This window comes from Saimiri boliviensis, chromosome X (assembly GCF_048565385.1).
Source record: "Saimiri boliviensis isolate mSaiBol1 chromosome X, mSaiBol1.pri, whole genome shotgun sequence".
Classification (NCBI taxonomy): Eukaryota; Metazoa; Chordata; class Mammalia; order Primates; family Cebidae; genus Saimiri; species Saimiri boliviensis.
The window spans coordinates 16,825,923-16,848,230 of record NC_133470.1 but is presented as its reverse complement, the minus strand read 5'-3'; the positions used below and the strand labels follow the sequence as shown (position 1 = coordinate 16,848,230).

The following is a 22,308-nucleotide window of genomic DNA, read 5'->3' as shown; positions in this document are numbered from 1 at the left end:
CATCCAACCATTTGCGAAGTCCAGAGGGGAGGCTTTGTTTCCCGGGAATATGCTTAATATGAGGCTGTGGGAAATGGTTAGACGGTAGGCGAATGGTTAGAGATTTGCACAAAGCTGGAAGGCCCACGGGAGCAAGTTCTGCCCGTGACTGAGCGGTGAACTTCAATCCCTGGGCCTTAATCCCCATGATCCCTGCACCTGGAACGCCCATTAGGTACCCTGCTTCCCGGTAGGAGGGCAGCAGAGGGCGCAGGCGCCTTAGACGGACTCGGCGGGCGGGTGGCAGAGGGCGCAGGCGCCCTGGACAGAGCGGCCGCGGTGGGAACGGCCGGCAGGGGGCGCAGCGCTCTGGCCCAAGCAGCCCAGGATCGGGGTTCGCGGGAGAACCGGCTCAGCGCGAGGCCGCGAATAGTGGGCAGGGCTAGGGCGGGGGCGGGGCGAGGCGGTTCCGGAAGGAAGTGGTTCCGGGTCCCACGGCTCGGCAGAGGCGGGTGGGGTGTTGCTGCTGTGGGAGGCGGCGGCAGAGTGAGGGGCGAGGCCCGAGGGGCTGGCGGCGGCGGCGGCGGCGGCGGTGGCGGCGGAGGGGACTTCCCGGCCGGGTGAGCGGCTGGGTGGGGGGGCGGGGCGAAGAGGCCTGGGCCCGCAGGGAGGGCGTGTCCGCCACCCGGGAGGGGCGGTTCTCGGGGTGGCGGATGGGGCAGCGGGGAGGATGCGGCGGTCTGACTCCGGTTCCCTGGGGACAGCTCCTCTGCGCCCCGTAGGTCCCTCGGTCAGCGTTATCCCTTGGGCGCGGCGACCCGGCTCGGGTTCCCAGGGGACAGCTGCCCGGCGCTCTGAGGTCCCTCGACAGGGGCGGCGACCTGGGCACCTGCTGCCGCGACCCTGATCCTCCGCCGTCGTTGGGCAGGTTGCCGTCCCCGCGGTTCCCTGCGTCTGTCAAGAGGGCGGGGGCCGGGGAGGCGGTGTCCGGGGACAGTGCCCTTGTTCTCGAGGCGGCCCTGGAGGCGTCGCCTGCGGGTTCTGAGCCGAGGACCCCCCGCACCCCGCTTTGTCCTGGTGGGGCGCTCCTAAACGCGCAGCGGCATCTTCCTCTGCTAACATCGAGAATGAGCGGTGAAGGCTGCTCTTTATCCTGCATTGTAAAGTAAAACTTGTGTTTTTAGAAACATCTACTAAAAATTGGCACATCCCCTGTGCTTCTCTAGGTTGTATTGGGAAACTGGGCCAGTCACTGTCAGGACCGTCCTGTTGCTAGGTCTCGAGGGAGAGAAATGGGAGAGAAACTTACCCCGTAAATATTTTCCTACCCAGGTGCTTTTCGAACTGCTTCTTAGGTGATTGCTTTTTTCTCCTGAAACAAATTACAAACTGCAGGTATAAATCAGGAAGGCCTCTTTAGGCTCCTGGCCAGGCAGCCTTTTTAGCATTTTTTTCTGAATGTAAACCGGTCCGATCGACAGACCAGAATTTGAAAAGAAAAGGTTTTGCTGTGGAGTCATAACGAGGGCTTTATTTTTCAATGGTATTTTAATGGTAATTGTATAGTAATGTTTTATTTTTAATGGTTTTTTAAATGGCTACTAAAATTTTCTTTTGAAATCACAGCTGTTTAAGTCACTCCCAAGAAATTTTTAAAACGTCTTATTAGAAACGTTTTTATATATAGAAACATTTAGTAAGCCATTTATACACATTTCTAAGATAGAAATCACAATGAAGGTGCATTGTTTCACCATTCCAAGTAACCATGGTGAATATGGTTTCACCATTCCAAGTAACCATTGTCTTTTTCTATGCAGAGCTTAATATGTGAGTTTTTCTTTTTTAATCTTTTTTTTTACTAGATAGCATGGCTATAATATTATAATTTATTTCGTTGATTATTCTCAGTTTTTCCCTATTTAAATACATTGCTGGGCAAATGTAAAGTCTGCATATCCGTGATTACTTTTGAGTCTCACTCTGTTGCCCAGGCTGTAGTGCAGTAGCGCTATCTCGGCTCACTGCAACCTCCATCTCCTGGGTTCAAGCAGTTCTCCTGTCTCAGCCTTCCGAGTAGCTGGGACTACAGCCTTGCACCACCACGCCCGACTAATGTTTGTATTTTTAGTAGAGACGTGGCTTCACCCTGTTGGCCAGGCTGGTCTCATACTCCTGACGTCTGGCCGTCCGCCCGCCCCAGCCTCCCAAAGTGCTGGGATTACCAGTGTTAGCCACCGCGCCTGGCCCATGATTACTTTCTTAGTGTACATTCCTAGATGATAGAATTGTTAGGCAGAGTATGCACATAAGGGTTTGTTTTTTTTTTTTTTTTTTAACGTAAATTGCTCAATTTCCCTTTGGAAAGGATATGCTGTTTTGCACTCCTACCAACAATCTGTGAGTGTCCTTACCCACACCCTAGCAAAAGGCAACGTTTAAAGGGATTTCCACAGGAGCACTTTTGAGCCGTACTTGTACTCTCCGACCAAGAACAAGTACCCCTCTCTAGTCATCACTTTTTTCCTATTTGTTGATAGCACTTCAGCTTCTCATGTTTTATTGCACCTTGACTCTTTTGGTAAAGAAAGGTTATCTAGGTGAGGCAAAGGCATAATGGAGCAAACGAGATTTAAAGTTAGGATGCCCTTGAAATCCAGTATAGCTGATTATCCTGAGCAAGTCACTTTTCTAAGGTACTCTTTCCTCAACAGTGCACTAGGGGTTATAATACATTTGCCTTACCTTTCTTAGGGATAGTTTTAAGGGTCCAATGAGACACTTCTGGAAAGTACATTTAGACACACTTTGTCTTGTTGGTATTTTAAAAAATTATTTTTAATTTTAAATTTTAAAATAGAGACAGTGTCTCACTATGTTGCCCAAGCTGGTCTCAAACTCCTGAGTTCAAGTGATTCTCCTGCCTTGGCCGTGCAAAGTGCTGGGATTAAAGGCATGAGCCACTACACCCGGTCATGTTAATACCATCTGGTAAAAATTTCACAGCACAGAAGTATCTTGAGGTTCATACATTTTTTAAAGTAAGTACCTTAATTCAAAAAGCTATTCTGTGATACCCTTTGCCCCCATACTCTTTCACTTCTTAAATTTGAAGTTTTTTTTACTGCTGCCCTAGATTACATTCAAAACTTATCAGGGTTATGAAATTAGGTGAGTGAATGAATCTGCACAAATGCTGAAGGAGCAAGTATTTAAAAGCACTATATAAAGCAGAGGGGGACAAGTATAACACTAAATAAAACATAGTACTTGGGCTCATGATAAATAAAACATGGTCTTTGTGCCCTGCAGGCTACATTATCCAGGCAGCAGAGGGCATAAAAGCTGGTTTCCAAATTTAGACGGCAATTTTAGATGTGATGCCTGATGTCAACTATTCTCAAGTGTGCTAAAGCCCAATTCTGCTGACCAAGCATCTGAGCAAGTGACCGGGTAGTCTCCACAGGGTCATCTTTCTGAAGGTAGGAGTTGCAAGGTGAGAAAGTGTTAGTATTATAGCCTAAGAACCTGGGTTCTAATTTCAGGTCCCCCACCTGGGGCAGATCAGTTAACTTTTTTGAGGCTGGCTTTATTCACTTATGAAATGGAGATAATTCCAGCTTCCTTAAGTGTTTGTTGTGAGGATTACATGACACAGTACGTGTACAACACTGAGTGAACCAGGAGTACTGGCACTCATGTCATGATTCTTAACCCACTAGAGATTTAGCTTCTCCAGGAGAGAAACTAGGTCTCTTCTAACTTTGTATTCTTAGCCCCTAGCAGTCACTGGTACTTAGTAATGTTTGATACATTAACTTAGAATGTGACCATTGATAAAAATTCAGTTTGGGGGCTGGGGAGGCCAGGGCTGATGGATCATCTGAGGTCAGGAGTTTGAGACCAACCTAGCCAACATGGTGAAACCTCATCCCTGCTAAAAATACAAAAAGTACCCATGGGTGGTGTGGTGCATACCTGTAGTTCCAGCTACTCAGGAGGCTGAGGCATGAGAATTGCTTGAACCTTGGAGGTGGAGGTTGCAGTGAGTCAAGATCATGCCACTGCATTCCATCCTGAGTGACAGGGCAAGCCTCTGTCTCAAAAAAAAAAAAAAAAAAAAAAATTCAGTTTGGACCAATGAAGAAGGTATTATGTAAATATGGAATATTGTGAAAAATTGACTACATTATTTGGAGTTAATATTAAGGAATCAAAGGAAACATTGAACTAATCTCTGCTATGACTGTCATTCTACTTTAGATCCCTAATGCCAGGCAAATAGTCTCTCCTTATTTATTTATTATTATTATTATTTTTGAGACGGAGTCTTGCTCTGTCGCCAGGTTGGAGTGCAGTGGCTCAATCTCGGCTCACTGCAACCTCCGCCTCCCGGTTTCAAGCAATTCCCCTGCCTCAGCCTCCTGAGTTGCTGGGATTACGGGCACACACCACCATGCCTGGCTAGTTTTTTGTATTTTAGTAGAGACGGGGTTTCACCACATTAGCCAGGATGGTCTCGATCTACTGACATCGTGATCCACCCACCTCAGCCTCCCAAAGTGCTGGGATTACAGGCGCGAGCCACGGCGCCTGACCTATTTATTATTTTTTTGAGACAGAGTCTCACTCTGTCACCCAAGCTGGAGTGCAGTGGCACAATCTCGGCTCACTGCAACCTCTGCCTCCCGGGTTCAAGCGATTTTCCTGCCTCAGCCTCCCAAGTAGCTGAGACTACAGGTACATGCCACCACACCCAGCTAATTTTTGTATTTTTAGTAGAGATGGGGTTTCACCATGTTGGCCAGGATGGTCTCGATTTCTTGACCTTGTGATCCACCCGCCTCAGCCTCCCAAAGTGCTGGGATTACAGGGGTAAGCCACCATGCCCGGCCTACTCTCTCCTTGTTAAGAATAAATATCAGATGTAGAACCTGGCTCATTAGAACAACAACAACAACAAAAAGAATAAATATACTGGCTGAGCATGGTGGTTCATACTTATAATCCAAGCACTTTGGGAAGCTGAACTGGGAGGATCACTTGGGGCCAGGAGTTTGAGACCAGCCCTGGCAACATAGCAAGACCCTGTCTCTACAAAAATAAAAATAAAAATAAATTAGCTGGGTTTGGGGCATGCACCTGTAGTCCCAGCTACTGAAAGGGTGAGGTGAAGGGATCACTTGAGCCCAGGAGTTTAAGGCTGCAGTGAGCTATGATTGCACTACTGCACACCAGCCTGGGTGATGGAGCGAGACCTGGACTCAAGAGAAAAAAAAGGAAGAAAAAACGGACTCAAGTTTCTCCCATTTTGAAACCTCATTCCTAGTCCTCTAATCACCCTGCTGCTACCTAGTTTCCCTCCTCTCCTTCCCTCCCTAGGTGGGCTGTTGGAAAGAGTTGTTAGTAATTGGCTCTCTCAGTTTCCTCACCTTCCACTTAGTCCTCAAAGCATGTGTTAAGGCTTTTCATTCCTTTTATTTGATCTCTCTGCAGTATTTACCATGAAAGTCTCCCTTCTTGAAATATCCTCCTTTTGTTTCGGAGATTCTATGTTCCAAGGTTCCCTGCTTCCTCCCAGGAAGTTCCTGCTCAGTTTCTCCTTTGCTAGTTCATCTTCCTCCAAAGATTGATTTTCCTGCAGGCTTGATCCTTCTCGTGCTATACTGTCTCTGGAATAATTTATAGAGCATTGAGGCTATCTCATGTTTGAAGATTTGGTAGAATTCCCTATGAAACCATCTGGGCCTGACGCTTTTTCATGTGATATTTCCTTTATAACTTTCTAAATATTTTTTTCTGTGGAAATTGGTCTATTTAAGCTTTCTAACTCTAATGGAGAAAATTTTGGTGATGTGTACTTTTCTAGCAAATTATCCCTTTCATCTGGGTTTTCAAATTTATTTGGTAGAGTTCTACAAAAATATCCTTTATTATTTTTAAAATTTTCATCTTATTTCCTCCATGCCACTTATTATTTTGTGTTTTTGTGCTTTTTTCCCCTTATCTAGTAGTTTATTTATTTATTTTTTAAACTACAGAATTTTGAATTATTGATTAGATCTATTTTTCTGTTTTTTTTTTTTTCCCTCATTCTTTTCTCTACTTTCATCTTTTTTGTTTTGTTTTTTTTTCCTGAGACAGGGTCTCACTCTGTAACTCAGGCTTGAGTGTAGTGGCACTGTCTCAGCTTACTGCAGCTTCCCTGGGCTCAAGCAATCCTCCCACCTCAGCCTCCCAAGTAGCTGCGACTGCAGTGGTGCACCACCACACTTGGCTAATTTTGTTCATTATTTTTTTGTAGAGACAAGGTCTCCCTATACTCCTGGCCTCAAACAATCCTCCTGCCTCTGTCTCCCAAAGTGCTGTGCTGGGATTACAGGCATGAGCCACTGTGCCTGGCCTACTTTCATCTTTATTATTTCCTTCCATGTCCTTTCTTCTGGTTTATTTTGTTGTTTTTAAAGTTTTTTCTTTTTTCTTTCTTTTTTTTTTTTTTTGAGGCAGGGTCCCACCCTGTCACCCAAGCTGGGAGTGCTCAATCATAGCTCACTGTAGCCTTGAATTCCTGGGCTTTAGCAATCCCCCTGCCTCAGCCTCCCAAGAAGTAGGACTACAGGTGTGTGCCACCACACCTAATTTTTTTTAAATTATTTTTTTGTAGAGACAGGGTCTTGTTATGTTTCCCAGGATAGTCTCAAACTCCTGGCCTCAAGTGATCTTCCCACCTTAGCCTCCAAAGCACTAGGATTACAGGTGTGAGCCCACTGTGTCCATACTATTTTTAAGTCTTTGTGACTTTGGAATCAAATTTATTTGTTTTTATTCTTTAATTTTTACTGATAATTGTGTTTGGTGCAATGAATTTTCCTCTGATTACTGCTTTAAATGCATGCTATAGAATTGGATGTGTAGGCTGGTTCAAGTACAGTGGTATTTACAGCTAATTGATGACAACCAGTTACAGATTTCTTTGTTCCTTCTTCACTGCCGCTGGTTCACTTAACTAGCCTTTAAAAAAAAAGAAAGAAAAAAGAATCTGATAATGTAGTGTTTTAGTGACATTATTTCTTTAAAAATGTATAATTTTAGTTCTAGAATACCCAGGAGTTGCTTAATAGGAGGTTATTAAAGTTCTAGATGGAAAAGCCTTTCTGTTTTTAAAATTTTTGTTAGTAAATTCTAGTTTTATTGCATTGTAATCACACCTATTGTCTATAATATTTATACTTTATTGAAGTGGAAATATTTTTTCTTTATGACCTCATATATGATTATTTTGGTGAATGTGGTGTGAGCAGTTGAGAAGAAACTGTATTCACTAGTATCAGAGTGTAGAGTTTTATAAACATCCCTAAGATTTACTCTATTGAGTATGCTGTTTAGATCTTAAATCTCCTTATATTTGGTTTACCTAATATGTCTTGTACAAAGAATGGTGTACTGAAGTCTCCTATTACTAGTGTGGTTACAGTGTCTCCTTACATCTCTTGTAGTTTTTGTCTCATGAAGGTGATTGCTGTGTTATGTTTATATAAATATATATATAAACAGAGTTTCCTTCTTGTTGCCCAGACTGGAGTGCAGTGGTGCGATCACTGCAACCTCTGCCTCCTTGGTTCAAGCAATTCTCCTGCCTCAGCCTCCTGAGTAGCAGGGATTACAAGTGCCTGCCACCCCACCCATCTAATTTTTGTATTTTTAGTAGAGATGGAATTTCACTGTGTTGGCCAGGCTGGTCTCAAACTCCTCACCTCAGGTGATCCACCTGCCTCAGCCTCCTAAAGTGCTGGGGTTATAGGTGTGAGCCACCTAAATAAATATATGTATATGTTCTATCTTCATTGTGGGGTGTGGCTTTTAGCATTTAAAAAGTATCTTTTTGTGTCACAGTTAATGCTTTAGGGCTTGGATTCTGCTTTGCCCTGAGACCAGGATTGCCATCCCTACTCTTCCCCATCACAAGGAGTCACCCAGGCTGGAGTGCAGTGGCGCAATCTCGGCTAACTGCAACCTCCACCTTCAAGGCTTCAAGCAATTCTCTTTCCTAAGCCTCCCGAGTAGGTGGGATTGCAGGCACCCGCCATTACACTGGGCTAAGTTTTGTATTTTTAGTAGAGATGGGGTTTAATCATGTTGGCCAGGCTGGTCTCGAACTCCTGACTTCAGGTGATCCATCTGCCTCAGCCTCCAAAAGTGCTGGGATTACAGGCAAGAGCCTCTCCCCACTGGCCGCCTACTCTCTTTTGGTTTCCATTTACCTGGTATACTTTTTCCAGCCATTTATTTATTTATTTAGAGACTGGGTCCCACTCTGTTGCCCAGGCTGGAGTGCAGTGGTACGATCTCGGCTCACTGCACCCTCTGCCTCCCGAGTTCAAACAGTTGTTCTTCTTCAACCTCCTGAGTCGCTGGGACTACAGGCACACACCACCATGGCCAGCTAATTTTTTGTATTTTTAGTGAAGACAGGGTTTCACCATGTTGGCCAAGCTGGTCTTGAACTCCTGACCTCTGGTGATTCACCCGCCTGCCTTGCCCTCTCAAAGTGCTGGAGTTACAGGCGTGAGCCACCATGCTTGGTCTAGCCTTTTATTTTTAACTGTTTGGGATCACTTTGGGGCTGGGTGTTGTGACTCACGCCTGTAATCTCAGCACTTTTGGAGGCCAAGGCAGGTGGATCACCTGAGGTCAGGAGTTCGAGACCACCCTGGCCAACATGGTGAACCTTCATCTCCACTAAAAATACAAAAAAACTTGGCTGGGTGTGGCACACGCCTGTAGTCCCAGCTACTTGGGAGGGTGAGGCATGAGAATCGCTTGAACCTTGGTGGTGGAGGTTGCAGTGAGCCGAGATTGTGCCACTGCACTCCAGCCTTGGCAACAGAAAGAGCCTCCATCTCAAAATTAAAAAGGAAAAAAAAAAAGTCACTTTGGTTTAGATATGTTTTTTGTATTGTAAAACTCTGTTGAGGTTTCTTTTGTTAGTCAATAGGTTTCTTTTTATTGCAATAGGTGGATTAAGCCCACTCACATTTATTGTTAGGACTGATATATTTGACCTCAAATCCATCATATTATTTTATAATTATGTGTGTTTGTTTTATTTGCTATTTCTCTATGAGAGATAGGTATTTTGCTCTTTTATTACAAAAAGTAGGGTGTGTATGTGGGGGAGGGGTATTTAGGAAGGTTTTGCATTTTTGTTCTAATCATTTACCTTTGTGATTACACCTTTTAAAATGCCCTCACTCCTTTGTTTGCTTATTTCTCTCTCTCTCTCTCTCTCTCTCTCTGTGTATGTGTGTGTGTGTGTGAAATTGCATCCGTGTGTGTGTGAGTGAAATTGCATCCGTGTGTGTGTATGTGTGTGTGTGTGTGTGTGTGTGTGTGTGAGTGAAATTGCATCCATGTGATCAAAGTAGGATAATAATAGGCAACTGTGGAATTCTGTATCTACTTTGTGTTCCTCCTTCCTGGAGAACTGACAATAACAGATAACACCTACCCACTGTGGCCAAGATAATAATCCATGATGGTCTCTTCAGCTCTACCTTCCCCTTATCTCTTTTCTACTGATTGTAGAAAAGAGAAAGAGCTCTCTTTTTCGGTGGGCTCTGAATTGGTGTGTTTTTGTGATGGGAGTGTGGCTTTTTTTTTTTTTGGAGATGGGGGTTGCCCAGGCTGGTCTGGAACTTCTGGGCTCAAGCTATCTGTTTGCCTCGGCCTTCAAAAGTATTGAGATTACAGGCATGAGCCACCACACCCAGCCTGTGGTTTCTTTGTTGCAAAGGCTTTCCTGGGGAATTTTTATTCTCTGCATTTGTAAATGCTGAATTCACATTTAGTGTGGAATCTCTGTCAGTTGATTTTTTTTTCTGTAACAGCTTTGTTGAGATAGAATTAACATACCACAATTTACCCATTTAAAGTGTGCAATTCAGTGTTTTTTAGTATATTCATAGAGTTGTGTAACCATCACCAGAGTATAATTTTAGAACATTTTCTTCACCCCAAAAAGAAACTCTATGCCTATTAGCCATCATTTCCCATCCCCCCCACCCCTCCTTCCACCCAAGCAACCACCAGCCTACTTTTTGTTTCTATAGATTTGCGTATTCTGGACATACCACATTAAGGGAATCATGTAATAGTGGTCTTTTGTGACTGGCTTCTTTCGCTTAGCATAATGTTTTCACGGTTTGTGTTGTAGCATGTATTGGTACTTCATTCCCTTTTATGGTCAAATGATACATATTTTATTGCATGGGTATATTAATATGTTATGTTCATTCATCTCGATGCACATTTGGTTTGTTTTCACCTTTTGGCTATTATGAAAAATGTTCCTATGAATATTTGCATACAAGTTTTGTGTAGACATATGTTTTCATTTCTCCTGGTTATCTGTCTAGGAGTGGAATAGATGGGTCATATAGTAACTCTGTTTTAACTTGTGTGGGAACTGCTAAACTTTTCCAAGTGGCTACTCTTTTACATTTCTACCAGGAATGTACCAGGGTTCCGATATCTCCACGTCCTTATTATCTTTTTGATTATAGCTGTCCTTACTGGTGTGAAGTGGTATCCATTATGGTTTTGATTTGCATTTCCCTAATGATTAGTGATGTTATGTGCTTATTGCTCATTTGTATATCTTCTTTGGAGAAATGTCTATTTATCTCCTTTGTTCTTTTGAAAATTTGGTTGTTTATTACTGAGTTGTAAAAGTTCTTTATAGATTGTAGATACAATCCCTTATCAGATTTGCAAAAAATTTTCTCCCATTCTCTGGATTGTCTTTTCGCTTTCTTTATGTAATCCTTTACATTGTAAATGTTTTTTATTTTGATGATGCCCAATTTATCTATTTTTTCTTTTGTTGCTTTTTGTTTTCTTTAGATCAGGCATCCCCAAACTACAACCCGAGGGCCGCATGCGGCCCCCTGAGGCCATTTATCGCCACCCACCCCCCCCCACCCCCTGCACTTCAGGAAGGGGCACCTCTTTCATTGGTGGTCAGTGAGAGGAGCACAGTATGTGGCGGCCCTCCAACGGTCTGAGGGACAGTGCACTGGCCCCCTGTGTAAAAAGTTTGGGGACGCCTGCTTTAGATGTTTTTTGTAGCAGCAATTGGAAATAATGTTGCTTTGTTTTTGATGTCCTAACTTAGAAATCATTTCCTGATCCAAGATCATGCAGATTATTTCTATGTTTTCTTGTACGTTTTATAGATTTAGCTCTTGCATTTAGGTTTTTGATCCATTTTGAGTTAATTTTTATATATGTTGTGAGATAGGGTCAAACTCTAGCCTTTTGCTTGTGGATATCCAGTTGTCTCAGCACCCTGTGTTGATTTGTTTAACCTCTTACTATCTAGTATATCTTATTTTTCCTCCCAGTATTCCTTAAACCCACCTATTGTGTACATAGCAGTGGAACTGCTTCTACTATTTTCTCTTGCTTTCTCTTCTCCCATTTTCTAGTTTCTTCTTCTTCTTCTTCTTTTTTTTTTTAACTCTATCAGAATGTGTAACCATTTTTTTTTTTTTTTTTTTTGAGATGAAGTCTTACTCTGTTGCCCAGGCTGGAGTACAGTGGTGCAATCTTGGCTCACTGCAACCTCCGCCTCCTGGGTTCAAGTGATTCTTGTGCCTCAGCCTCCTGAATAGCTGGGACTACAGGTGTGCATCACCCCACCTGGCTAATTTGTTGTATTTTCAGAGATACTGTGGGTTTGTTTCCAGACCACCACAATAAAACGAATATTGTAATAAAGCAAGTCACACTATTTTTTTTGTTTCCTGGTGCATATAAAAGTTATGTTTCTGCTATGCTGTAGTTTGTTAATTGTGCAATAGCATTATGTCTAAAACAATATACATGCCTTATTTTAAAAATACATTATTGCTAAAAAAAAAAAATGCTGATGGTCCTCTAAGCCTTCAGAGAGGCATCATTTTTCTGCTGATGAAGGGTCTTGCCTTAGTGTTAAGGGCTGATCACTGATCAGGGGTGTTGTTTGAGGGTTGGGGTAGCTAGGGCAATTTTTTTTTTTTTTCAGGCAGAGTCTTGCTCTGTCACCCAGACTGGAGTACAGTGGCGCCATCTTGGCTCACTGCAACCTCTGCCTCCTGGAGATTCAAGTGATTCTCCTTCCTCACCCTTCCAAGTAGCTGGGATTACAAATGTGTACTACCACGCCTAGTTAATTTTTCTATTTTTAGTAGAAGTGGAGTTTCACCATGTTGGCCAGGCTGGTCTTGAACTCCTGGCCTCAAGTGATCCGCCTGCCTTGGCCTCTCAAAGTGCCGGAATCACAGGCATAGCCACCATGCCCAACCTAGGGCAGTTTCTTAAAATAAGACAGCAATAAAGTTTGTTGCATCAATTGACTCTTCCTTTTACAAAAGATTTCTCTGGCTAGATGCTGTGGGTCACACCTGTAATCCCAGCACTTTGGGAGTTCAAGGCAGGAGTATCTCTTGAGGCTAGGAGATCTAGACCATCCTGGGAAACAAAGTGAAACCCCATCTCTGAAAAAAATGAAATAAAAAAAAATAAATAAGAGATATCTCTGTAGCATAGATGCTGTTGGATAGCATTTTACTCACAGTAGGACTCTCAGAATTAAAGTAAACCTGTCAAACCCTGTCACTGCTTTATCAACTAAGCATATGTAATGTTCTAAATCCTTTTTTATCATTTCAACAATGTTCATAGCATCTTCACCAGGAGGAGGTTCCAATCAAAAAACGACTTTCTTTGCTCATCCATATGAAGCAACTCTGCATACATCCAAGTTTGATCATGAGATTGCCACAATTCAGTCACATCATCAGGCTCCACTTCCAATTCTAGCTCTCGTGGTGTTTCTACCACATCTGCATTGACTTGCTCCACTGAAGTCTTGAACTCCTCAAAATCATCCGTGAGAGTTGGAATCAACTTCTTCCAAACTCCTGTTAATATTGATATTTTGACCTCCTCCCATGAATCATGAATGTTCTTAATGACATCTAGATTGGTGAATCCTTTCAAGAAGGTTTTCAATTGACTTCCCCAGATCCATCAGAGGAGTCACTATCTATGGCAGCTGTAGTCTTACAAAACATATATATATTTTTTTTTGAGACGGAGTTTCGCTCTTGTTACCCAGGCTGGAGTGCGATGGTGTGATCTAGGCTCACCGCAACCTCCACCTCCTGGGTTCAGGCAATTCTCCTGCCTCAGCCTCCTGAGTAGCTGGGATTACAGCCACTCGCCACCATGCCCAGCTAATTTTTTTGTATTTTTTAGTAGATACGGGATTTCACCATGTTGACCAGGATGGTCTCAATCTCTTGACCTCGTGATCCACCCACCTCGGCCTCCCAAAGTGCTGGGATTACAGGCGTGAGCCACCGTACCCGGCCTCCAAAACATATTTCTTTTTTTTTTTTTTTTTTTTTGAGGAGGAGTTTCGCTCTTGTTACCCAGGCTGGAGTGCAATGGCGCGATCTCGACTCCCCGCAACCTCCGCCTCCTGGGTTCAGGCAATTCTCCTGCCTCAGCCTCCTGAGTAGCTGGGATTACAGGCACGCGCCACCATGACCAGCTAATTTTTGTATTTTCAGTAGAGACGGGGTTTCACCATGTTGACCAGGATGGTCTTGATCTCTTGACCTCGTGATCCACCCGCCTCGGCCTCCCAAAGTGCTGGGATTACAGGCTTGAGCCACCACGCCCGGCCATATTTCTTAAATAACAAGACTTGAAAGTTAAAATTACTCTTTGATCCATGGGCTACAGAACGAATGCTGTGTTAGCAGGCACAAAAACAGCATTAATCTCCTTGTATATCTCTGTCAGAGCTCTTGGATGACCAGGCACATTGTCAGTGAGCAGTAATATTTTGTTTGTTTGTTTGTTTTTTTTTTTTTTTTTTTTGAGATGGAGTTTCGCTCTTGTTACCCAGGCTGGAGTGCAATGGCGCGATCTCGGCTCACAGCAACCTCCACCTCCTGGGCTCAGGCAATTCACCTGCCTCAGCCTCCTGAGTAGCTGGGATTACAGGCACGCACCACCATGCCCAGCTAATTTTTTGTATTTTTAGTAGAGACGGGGTTTCACTATGTTGACCGGGATGGTCTCGATCTCTCGACCTCGTGATCCACCCGCCTCGGCCTCCCAAAGTGCTGGGATTACAGGCTTGAGCCACCGCGCCCGGCCGAGCAGTAATATTTTGAAAGGAATCTTTTTTTTTCTTTTGAGCAATAGGTCTCAGCAGTGGGCTTAAAGTCTTCAGTAAACCATGCTGTAAATAGATGTGCTGTCACTCAGGCTTTGTTGTCCCATTTATGGAGCACAGGCAGAGTAGATTTAGTATAATTCTTAAGGGCCCCAGGATTTGTAGAATGGTCAATGAGCATTGGCTTCATTTTAAAGTCACTGCTGCATTGGCCCCTAACAAGAGAGTCAGCCTGTCCTTTAAAGCTTTGAGGACAGGCATTTACCTCTAATTGTGAAAGTCCTATCTTCTTCCAGAAGGCCATTTCATCTACACTGAAAACCTGTTGTTTAGTGTAACCACCTTCATCAGTGATCTTCCGGGTCACTTGCTACAGCTTCTCTGTCAGCACTTGCTGCTTCACTTTGCCCTTTGATGTTATGGCAATGGCTTCTTTCCTTAAACCTCACAAACCAACCTCTGCTAACTTCCAACTTTGTTCTGCATCTTCCTTACCTCTCTCAGCCTTCACAGAATTGAATGGAGTTAAGAGTCTTGCTCTGGATTGGGCTTTGGCATAAGGGAACATTGTGACTGGTGTGAGCTTCTATCCAGACCACTCAAACTTTCTCCATATCAGCAATAAGGCTGTTTCACTTTCTTATTCATGTGTTCATTGAAGTAGCACTTTTAATTTCTTTCAAGAACATTTTCTTTGCTTCCACATCTTGGCTGTTTGACCCAAGAGGACTAGCTTTTGGCCTATCCCAGCTTTCGATAAGCCTTCCTCACTAAGCTTAATCATTTCTAGCTTTTGATTTAACATGAGATGTGTGACTCTTCCTTTCATTCGAACACTTAAGAGGCCATTGTAGGATTATTAACAGACCTCATTTCAATACTATTGTGTCTCAGGGAGTAGGGAGGCCTGAAGAAAGGGAGAGAGGAGGAAGAATGACCCATCAGAACACACACTACTTTTATTGATTATATTCACCATCTTATATGGGTATGGTTCACAGTGCCCACAATTACAATAGTAATATCAAAGATCACAGATCACCATAACAGATATAAAAGAAAGAAGTTGGAAATATTTTGAGAATTATCAAAATGTAACATGACACAGAGATAAGAAGTGAACACATGAGCTTGGACACATGGCAATGATAGACTTGCTCAGTGCAGCGTTGCCACAAACCTTCAATTTGTAAAAAATGGATCTGTGAAGTACAGTAAGGGAGAGCACAATAAAATGAAGTGTGCCTCTACAGAGCTACTGTTTCCTTTTCCTTCATGGTTTTTTGGGGAGAACATTTTCTCAGGTAAGAAATTTTGTTTTCTTGGCTGGGTGCGGTGGCTCTTACCTGTAATCCCAGCACTTTGGGAGGCCGAGGCAGGTGAATCACCTGAGGTCAGGAGTTTGAGACCAGCCTGGCCAACATGGTGAAACCCCGTCTCTACTAAAAATATAAAAATTAGCCGGGCGTGGTGGCACATGCCTGTAATCCCAGCAACTCGGGAGACTGAGTCAGGAGAATCACTGGAACCCGGGAGGTGGAGGCTGCAGATTGCACCACTGTACTATAGCCTGGGTGACAGAGTGAGACTCCATTTCAAAAAAAAGAAAATAAATTCTGTTTTCCCATTCCCTCGTCAACACATAGGTGCCATCAGACTTTTAGATTTTTGTAAATCTCATGAGTATGAAATAATATCTCATTATTTTAATTTTATTTCCTGGATTCTTAGTGGGGTCGAGTATCTTTTCATGTGTTTATTGGACATTTGTATTTCCTCTTTGCTGAAAAGTGGAAGGATGGAGCTGCCATTTACTGAGATGGGACAGACTGTAAGAGGAGAAAATTTTGGAGGGAGATTAGGAGTTTGCTAGTGGACATGTTTACAGAATCCAGTGGGCTGTTGGATATGCAAGACTGGGATGCATGGGATGGGTGTGAGCTGGAGATATAAATTTGGGGTTATTAGTTTATAGAGAATATTTAAATGCATGAGAGTGAATGAGAATATAGACACAATCCAAAGACCAAAGTCACTATTTAGAGGAAGACTGGCTTCACTCTTAAGGGTCAGGGTGATGAAGGGGAAGATGTTGGCAAAAGAGACAGAAGGAATTATTATAGAGGTAGGAGATCTCTTGACCTTGTGATCCACCCACCTCGGCCTCCCAAAGTGCTGGGATTACAGGCTTGAGCCACCGCGCCCGGCCGACTCCGTCTTAAAAAAAAAAAAAAAACCTTGAGTGAGACTGAACTGTGTTGGTCCACTTATACGTGGAGTTTTTTCCAGTGAAACATGTATAGAAAATACAGCATTTGAGATACGCGAAAGCTGTCTATACAGAGAGACTTGGATATGCATGGATTTTGGCATATGTGGGGGTTCCGGAAACAATCTCCTGAGTATACCAAGGGACAACGGTATTTTCATACTGATTATACCATACCACGTATAGTTCACTAGCAGTAACTGAGAGTTCCTATTGTTACATCTTTGCCAACACTTTGAAATACACAACTTAAAAAACATCATTGGCCTCTCTGATGGGTGATCATAGCCCTTTGGCATATCAAATGACTATGATCTTAATTTGTATTTTCCCAATTGCTAATTAAGTTGAACATCTCATACGTTCATAGGTCATTTGAGTTTTGTTTTCTGTGATAATGGAGTATTTTGCCTATTGAAATAAATACAATTATGTAAACTATAGTGTGTTGAAATAATTGCAGAATAAACCCAGAATTCCCAAGGAGAAAGAAACCCAGAGGGGGAAAAAAAAAAAAAAAGTCCAGGAAAGAGTCCCAGAGGATGTGATTGTTACACAGTCAGGAAAGAATAGGGGTTTGTCAAGCCAGCTGAGGGAAGGCCATCCATGTGCTGGACCAGTGCGGCCTGATCAGGGAAAGCGAGTAGTGTGGTGTGGGGGACTACTAGGGTGTGTGGAGGAAAAGATGTATATAAGGCTGGGAGAAAGATAGGAAACAACTACATGTATGTATCTCACATTTGTTTAATCTTTTTTGTTGAGTATTTGGGTTATTTTGTTGGGCTTTTTTTCTTTCCTATTATAAATAAAACTCATATGAACATCTTAGTATACACAGCTGATTTTTTTTCTTTTGAATTATTTTTTAAAACACATTTAAACTGAAATGACTAAAGGAAAGGAAGCATGATTAGTTTCATAGTTTCTTACATGTTTCAAGATTACACTCTATTAGTCATTAGGGAAATGCAAATCAAATCCACAGTGAGATACTACTTCATACCCACTAGGATGGCCATAGTCCAAAATATAAGTGTTGGTGAGGATGTAGAAAAATTGGAACTCTCATACACTGCTGGTGGGAATGTAAAATGGTGCAGCTACTTTGGAAAGTTTGGTATATCCTCGAAAAGTTAAACATAGAGTTACCAAGTGACCCGGTAATTCCACTCCTCGGTATATACCCAAGGAAATGAAAGCATATGTCCACACGGAAACTTGTACACAAATGTTCACAAGAGCATAATTTATAATAACTGAAAGGTAGAAACAACCCAAATGTGCTTGGAGAGGTGAATGAATGAACAAAATGTGATGCACCCATACAATTAATATGAATTATTTGTTTTAGCAAAAAACCAGAAGCAAACAAAATGTTCAATTATGTTTTTTATATATTTGTCTAGTGGAAAGTTAGGCAGGAGTTGAGTATTAGAAATTGTAACTCTGACCAAGTATGATAGCTCATGCCTATAATCTCAGCACTTTGGGAGGCCAAGGTGGGAGTTATTGCTTGAGCTCAGGAGATCCAGACCAACTTGGGCAACACGGCAAAACCCTGTGTCTACCAAAAATACAAAACTTAGTCAGGTGTGCTTGTGTATGCTGTGGTCCCAGCTACTTGGGGACCACAGCATACACAAGCACACCTGACTAAGTTTTGTATTGCTGGAGCCTGGGAAGTCGAGGCTGCAGTGAACTGTGATCGCACCACTGCACTCCAGCCTGAGGGAAAGAGCAAAACCCTTTCTCAAAAAAAAAAAAAAAAAAATTAAATTTTAAAAAAAGAAATATTAATTCTTAGAATTCACATATTTAAAAAGCAGAGTATACCATCGTGTATTACTAAACATTTTAACTGTGATTATATGAAGTGTTTCTGTACATGTTGAAAGACAAGAAAGTAGTAGTGCTTGTATTCAGGTAGAGGAATTCTGGGTAATTTTTCCTCTTTTTGGAATACTTATTTAGCAGTTCCTATGTGCCAGATACCAATAAGCTCGTTTTATGATTTAATTTAGATGTCATTAAACTACAGTGCATTTGATTTGCCAGGCCTATTTTTGTATGACCCTTAATCTAAACAGTTTTTGTATTTTTAATTTTAATTACTTTTGATAATACAGTGCCTTTAACCTAGTATATTCAAGATATCATTTCAACATGTGATTAATATTGGAAATACATTAATGAAATATTTTATTTTTTATATTAAATCTTTGAAATCTGATGTGGATTTTATACTTACGACAGATCTCAATGTTGTCACATTTTAACATTTTTAAATAGTTGCTTTTTTAAAAAAAGAAACAGGTTTGACAGAGACTTTATATGGCCTGCAAAGCCTAAAATAGTTACTATTTGGCACTTTGCAGGCAGAGTTTACTGATCCCTGATTTAATTCATTTTATCCTGACAATATTCCAATAATAAGGGGTGCTATTATTATTATTTCCATGTTATAGATGAGGAAACTAAGGCACAAAGGGTTTAAATAAATTGTCAGCATTTGCTGTGATTTAGAGCAAATAGCAGGCTCTTTCTACAAACTTTCTAATCCTATATTTCTTTGCAGTGTAAAAAGTGGATAGTGGCTCACGTGTCAAAGGATGGCGCGGTCACGATCTAGATCTCCCAGGTGGAAACACAGGTGAGCAGTTCTTAGCAGAGTAAGCTTGCATTTGGGATGTGCTGCTGTGACTTTCAATTTCACCAGTACTAGTAAACTCTTAATAAGCTCATGGGACCTGATTATTCACATTAGGTTCTTTATCATGGTAGAGGTTGTATTTCTAGATTCTAGTAGCTGGCAGCTTTGTTTAATCATAGCAGGTAGCTAGAGTTAATCCATAATGAAAAGCAATGCAGTGGCCACAGCCAGAGAGAGTGAGAAACATCTTTGAGAATATTGCATTTTTTGAATTAGTGAGTAGTTTAGAACTCCTCAGTATGTATTTCATTTTATTTTTTCACAATTAATATGTTTGAAGAAATTTCAAGTTAGAAAATAGGGAGTTTCCTCTTTCTTCTTCATGGCAGAATAATAAAGTTTTGAATAGTTCAATTATAAATATTTCTCCTCTTTCCTGCTCGGTAGTATCAAAAGTATGTGTCATTAGATTGGCACAATTTAACCAATCTTTATTGTACACCTGCTACAGGCAGGTTCTTGGTCTATAAAGGCAAATACGCCATCTTCTGTGGCCTCAGCAAGCATGTGGTTGGGCTGGGAGATTGACACCATGGCCAGCTATGATGCAGTGGGGAAAGTGCTGTGCTACTTACTGGGACAAAGGATTCTGGATTTCTAGCGAGGAAATAATTCTGTTTTTGTGGAGGTAAAAGGGGGTACTAAGAAAGTCTTCAAAGAAGAGATGAAAACAATTTTAACTGGGCATTTCAGGGTGGGTAGAACTTCTAAAGGCAGAAAGAGTGAAGAGAAGTGTTCTAGTTAAAGGGGAGAGCAAGAGCAAAGGCGCCGAGCTGTAAATGTGACCAGCATGTTCCAGGACCTAAAAAAGACCACCATTTCACACAAAAAAGGCAGATGAAGATTTTTCATGTTAGATAACTTGCCCATTGTGCTTACATGTTTTGGTTATGCGGTGACTAATCAATCATTTTGTCAACAGTTTTCATTTTGTAATTCATTCAGGAGCAACTTGGAATGGTAAGGAACTTGAGAAAGAAAAGGGAATGTAAAGAAGTGAATGATTTTAACAGGATATCAAGAGGCCATTTCTTAATAACACAAAAGGCCCTGGTGAGGGGCACAAGAGACCCTGTCAAGCTCAGTGCCTGATTTCCAGGTTCCTTCTCAAGTTTCTTTGTTAAGAACTTTAAAGGATCTGATGTTTTACTCGCAAGCTAACACATTATTAGCCTGCCACAGGGCACTCTTGGGTCAGAGACAAAGGCCTTTATTACTCAGAGTACAGCAAGCAGCTTGAGCTTCATGTTCCTGTCATTCTCCTCACCCTCTGGGTCCCCTGAGGGCTGGCACTGCAGAGCCACTGGCTGGGTGGACACCGAGGCAGCAAGGTTTCCATACAGGCAGTGGAGTTACAGGACAACTGAGGAGCATGAGTCCCTTATCAGGGGCTGCAGATAAACCGATGCAGCCTCTGCTTTGGAGGAAACATTTATCTTACTATCCTGGACAGCAAACACATCAGCCCCTTGTCCCCAAGGGAGACCTTATCTCTATCTTCCAACCCTGTTTTACCTTAGAACAAAGGCCGTCAGTGCCTCTGCTCACAAGGCGTGCAGAACTCAAGAGACTGTGGAGAATTACCTCCCAACAGACTCCTTGACTCTTTTTTGTTCCTTTAGGAGAACCAAAAACAATAGCAACTATTCTAGCAACCTTCTTCAGAGGGAAGGGACTCTATACAATAAAACATTGATACAAAATATAGTATCAAACCAATATTGAATGTGAAGTAAGAATTAAAAGTCAGATATTGGGAATTTTTTCCAGACTGGAAGACCTCTGCCTCTGGCTGCCAGCTTTTCTCGTTAGCTGTGAAAGAGATGAAATCTTTCAGAAAGTCCTCAGAGGCTCCAGATGCTTCCTTCTGTGATGAGCTGTAGCTAGCTGGATGGTGGAGTTTCTGCTTCAGCTAAATAACATTTGCTAGTATGTCTAGCTTGGTGACTCCATAGGGCAATATTGCCAAGTTCAGTATATAAGTCCCAGTAGGTACATGAGGAAGGTAGATCTGCCTCCTTTCTTGTAGGTAGGTCACAGATTTACCATCGAAAAGAAAGGGACTCACTCATGGTTGTACCAACTCCATGGCAGCTTCTGAGAGAGAGCCATAACAGAAGCTGCAAGGATCGCCTCCTCATTGATTAGAAGACATCAAAGCCTCAGGGAGGAGATGGAGAAATTGGGCAGGTCAGATGCGGGGAAAGGTCTCCAGGTGCAAAATGGAACTTTATTGTGTCCCAGATAGTGGCACACCTCTCCTTAAGCCTAGGCAACCCAGACTGGTTTCCCTGGATACAAAAGGGTTCCTTCTTCTTGGAAACACAAGCCTCAATGTTGGCCACGCTGAGAGATATGGAGACGGTAGTTCCACAAAGGATGTGCTGTCCCCGGAGAGCATTATAGCTACTTTAAAGTATAACTTCACCAAAGTTGCAAGCTCAGTTCGAACAGCACGTCTTTCCATTGATATGCAAGAGAACAGATCTGGGAAAGAAAAGCAACTTACCTATGTTAGAGGTATTTATGGAGGAACTGAGCATGAGATTCAAGTCTTAAGACCCTCTTGTTCCCCTTTCTTCCCTGGTTAAATACCTATGTTTTCCTCCTTGATACAGCTTCAGTAGAGAAAGTAGACAATCACCTGGAGAAACTCTGGACCTGGCTTGGGTCTGAGTTTGAGTTGTAGCATTATTAAATCTTCGACTCTAATTTATTTTCAGAGGTAATGTTCGGTTTGCTGGAGACCCTCCTATACATTGATTTGTGTGAATCTTGCCTTCCTGCTTGTTTCTTACTTGGCCTTTGAACCAGATGTAAACTTTTGCTGACTGGCCCTTTGAAGTCACTGCATCTTCTTTTGCCAGAACTTTGCTGTCAGCAGTCTTCCAAAATTGATTCTGCTGTGTACCTAAGCTGGCCCTCCTCCAATGGGACAGGTGTGCTCAGCTCATTTGGATAAACACATGAAATACCTTAGTTCAGTTGGAAAGAGTATGCTTGCTGATTGGCAAGTAGCATAATCAGACCCCCAAATGTACAATTTAGAATGCAGATGTGGCAAATTGATGAATTTAGTTTGAGTGGAAGAAGCTGAGGGATCCTAGGAAAAGCAAATGT

General features: G+C 42.4%; 1 protein-coding gene across 8 annotated transcripts in view; it reads left to right on the top strand.

The window, feature by feature from the left end:
- The first annotated feature begins 460 nt into the window (after positions 1-460).
- Positions 461-22,308, top strand: part of BCLAF3 (BCLAF1 and THRAP3 family member 3) — a 76,953-nt gene continuing 55,105 nt past the window's right edge. For 2 of the 8 annotated variants that reach the window (XM_039475691.2, XM_039475695.2), the window contains exons 1-2: positions 461-599; positions 19,054-19,128. In XM_039475691.2, coding sequence (XP_039331625.1) covers positions 19,088-19,128 — 41 coding nt within the window. In that variant the 5' untranslated portion in view covers positions 461-599; positions 19,054-19,087. Of the gene's footprint in view, positions 600-983; positions 3,476-19,053; positions 19,129-22,308 lie in introns of those variants that run through there. The other 6 variants (XM_074391973.1, XM_074391972.1, XM_074391971.1 and 3 more) reach the window with 5 other exon arrangements.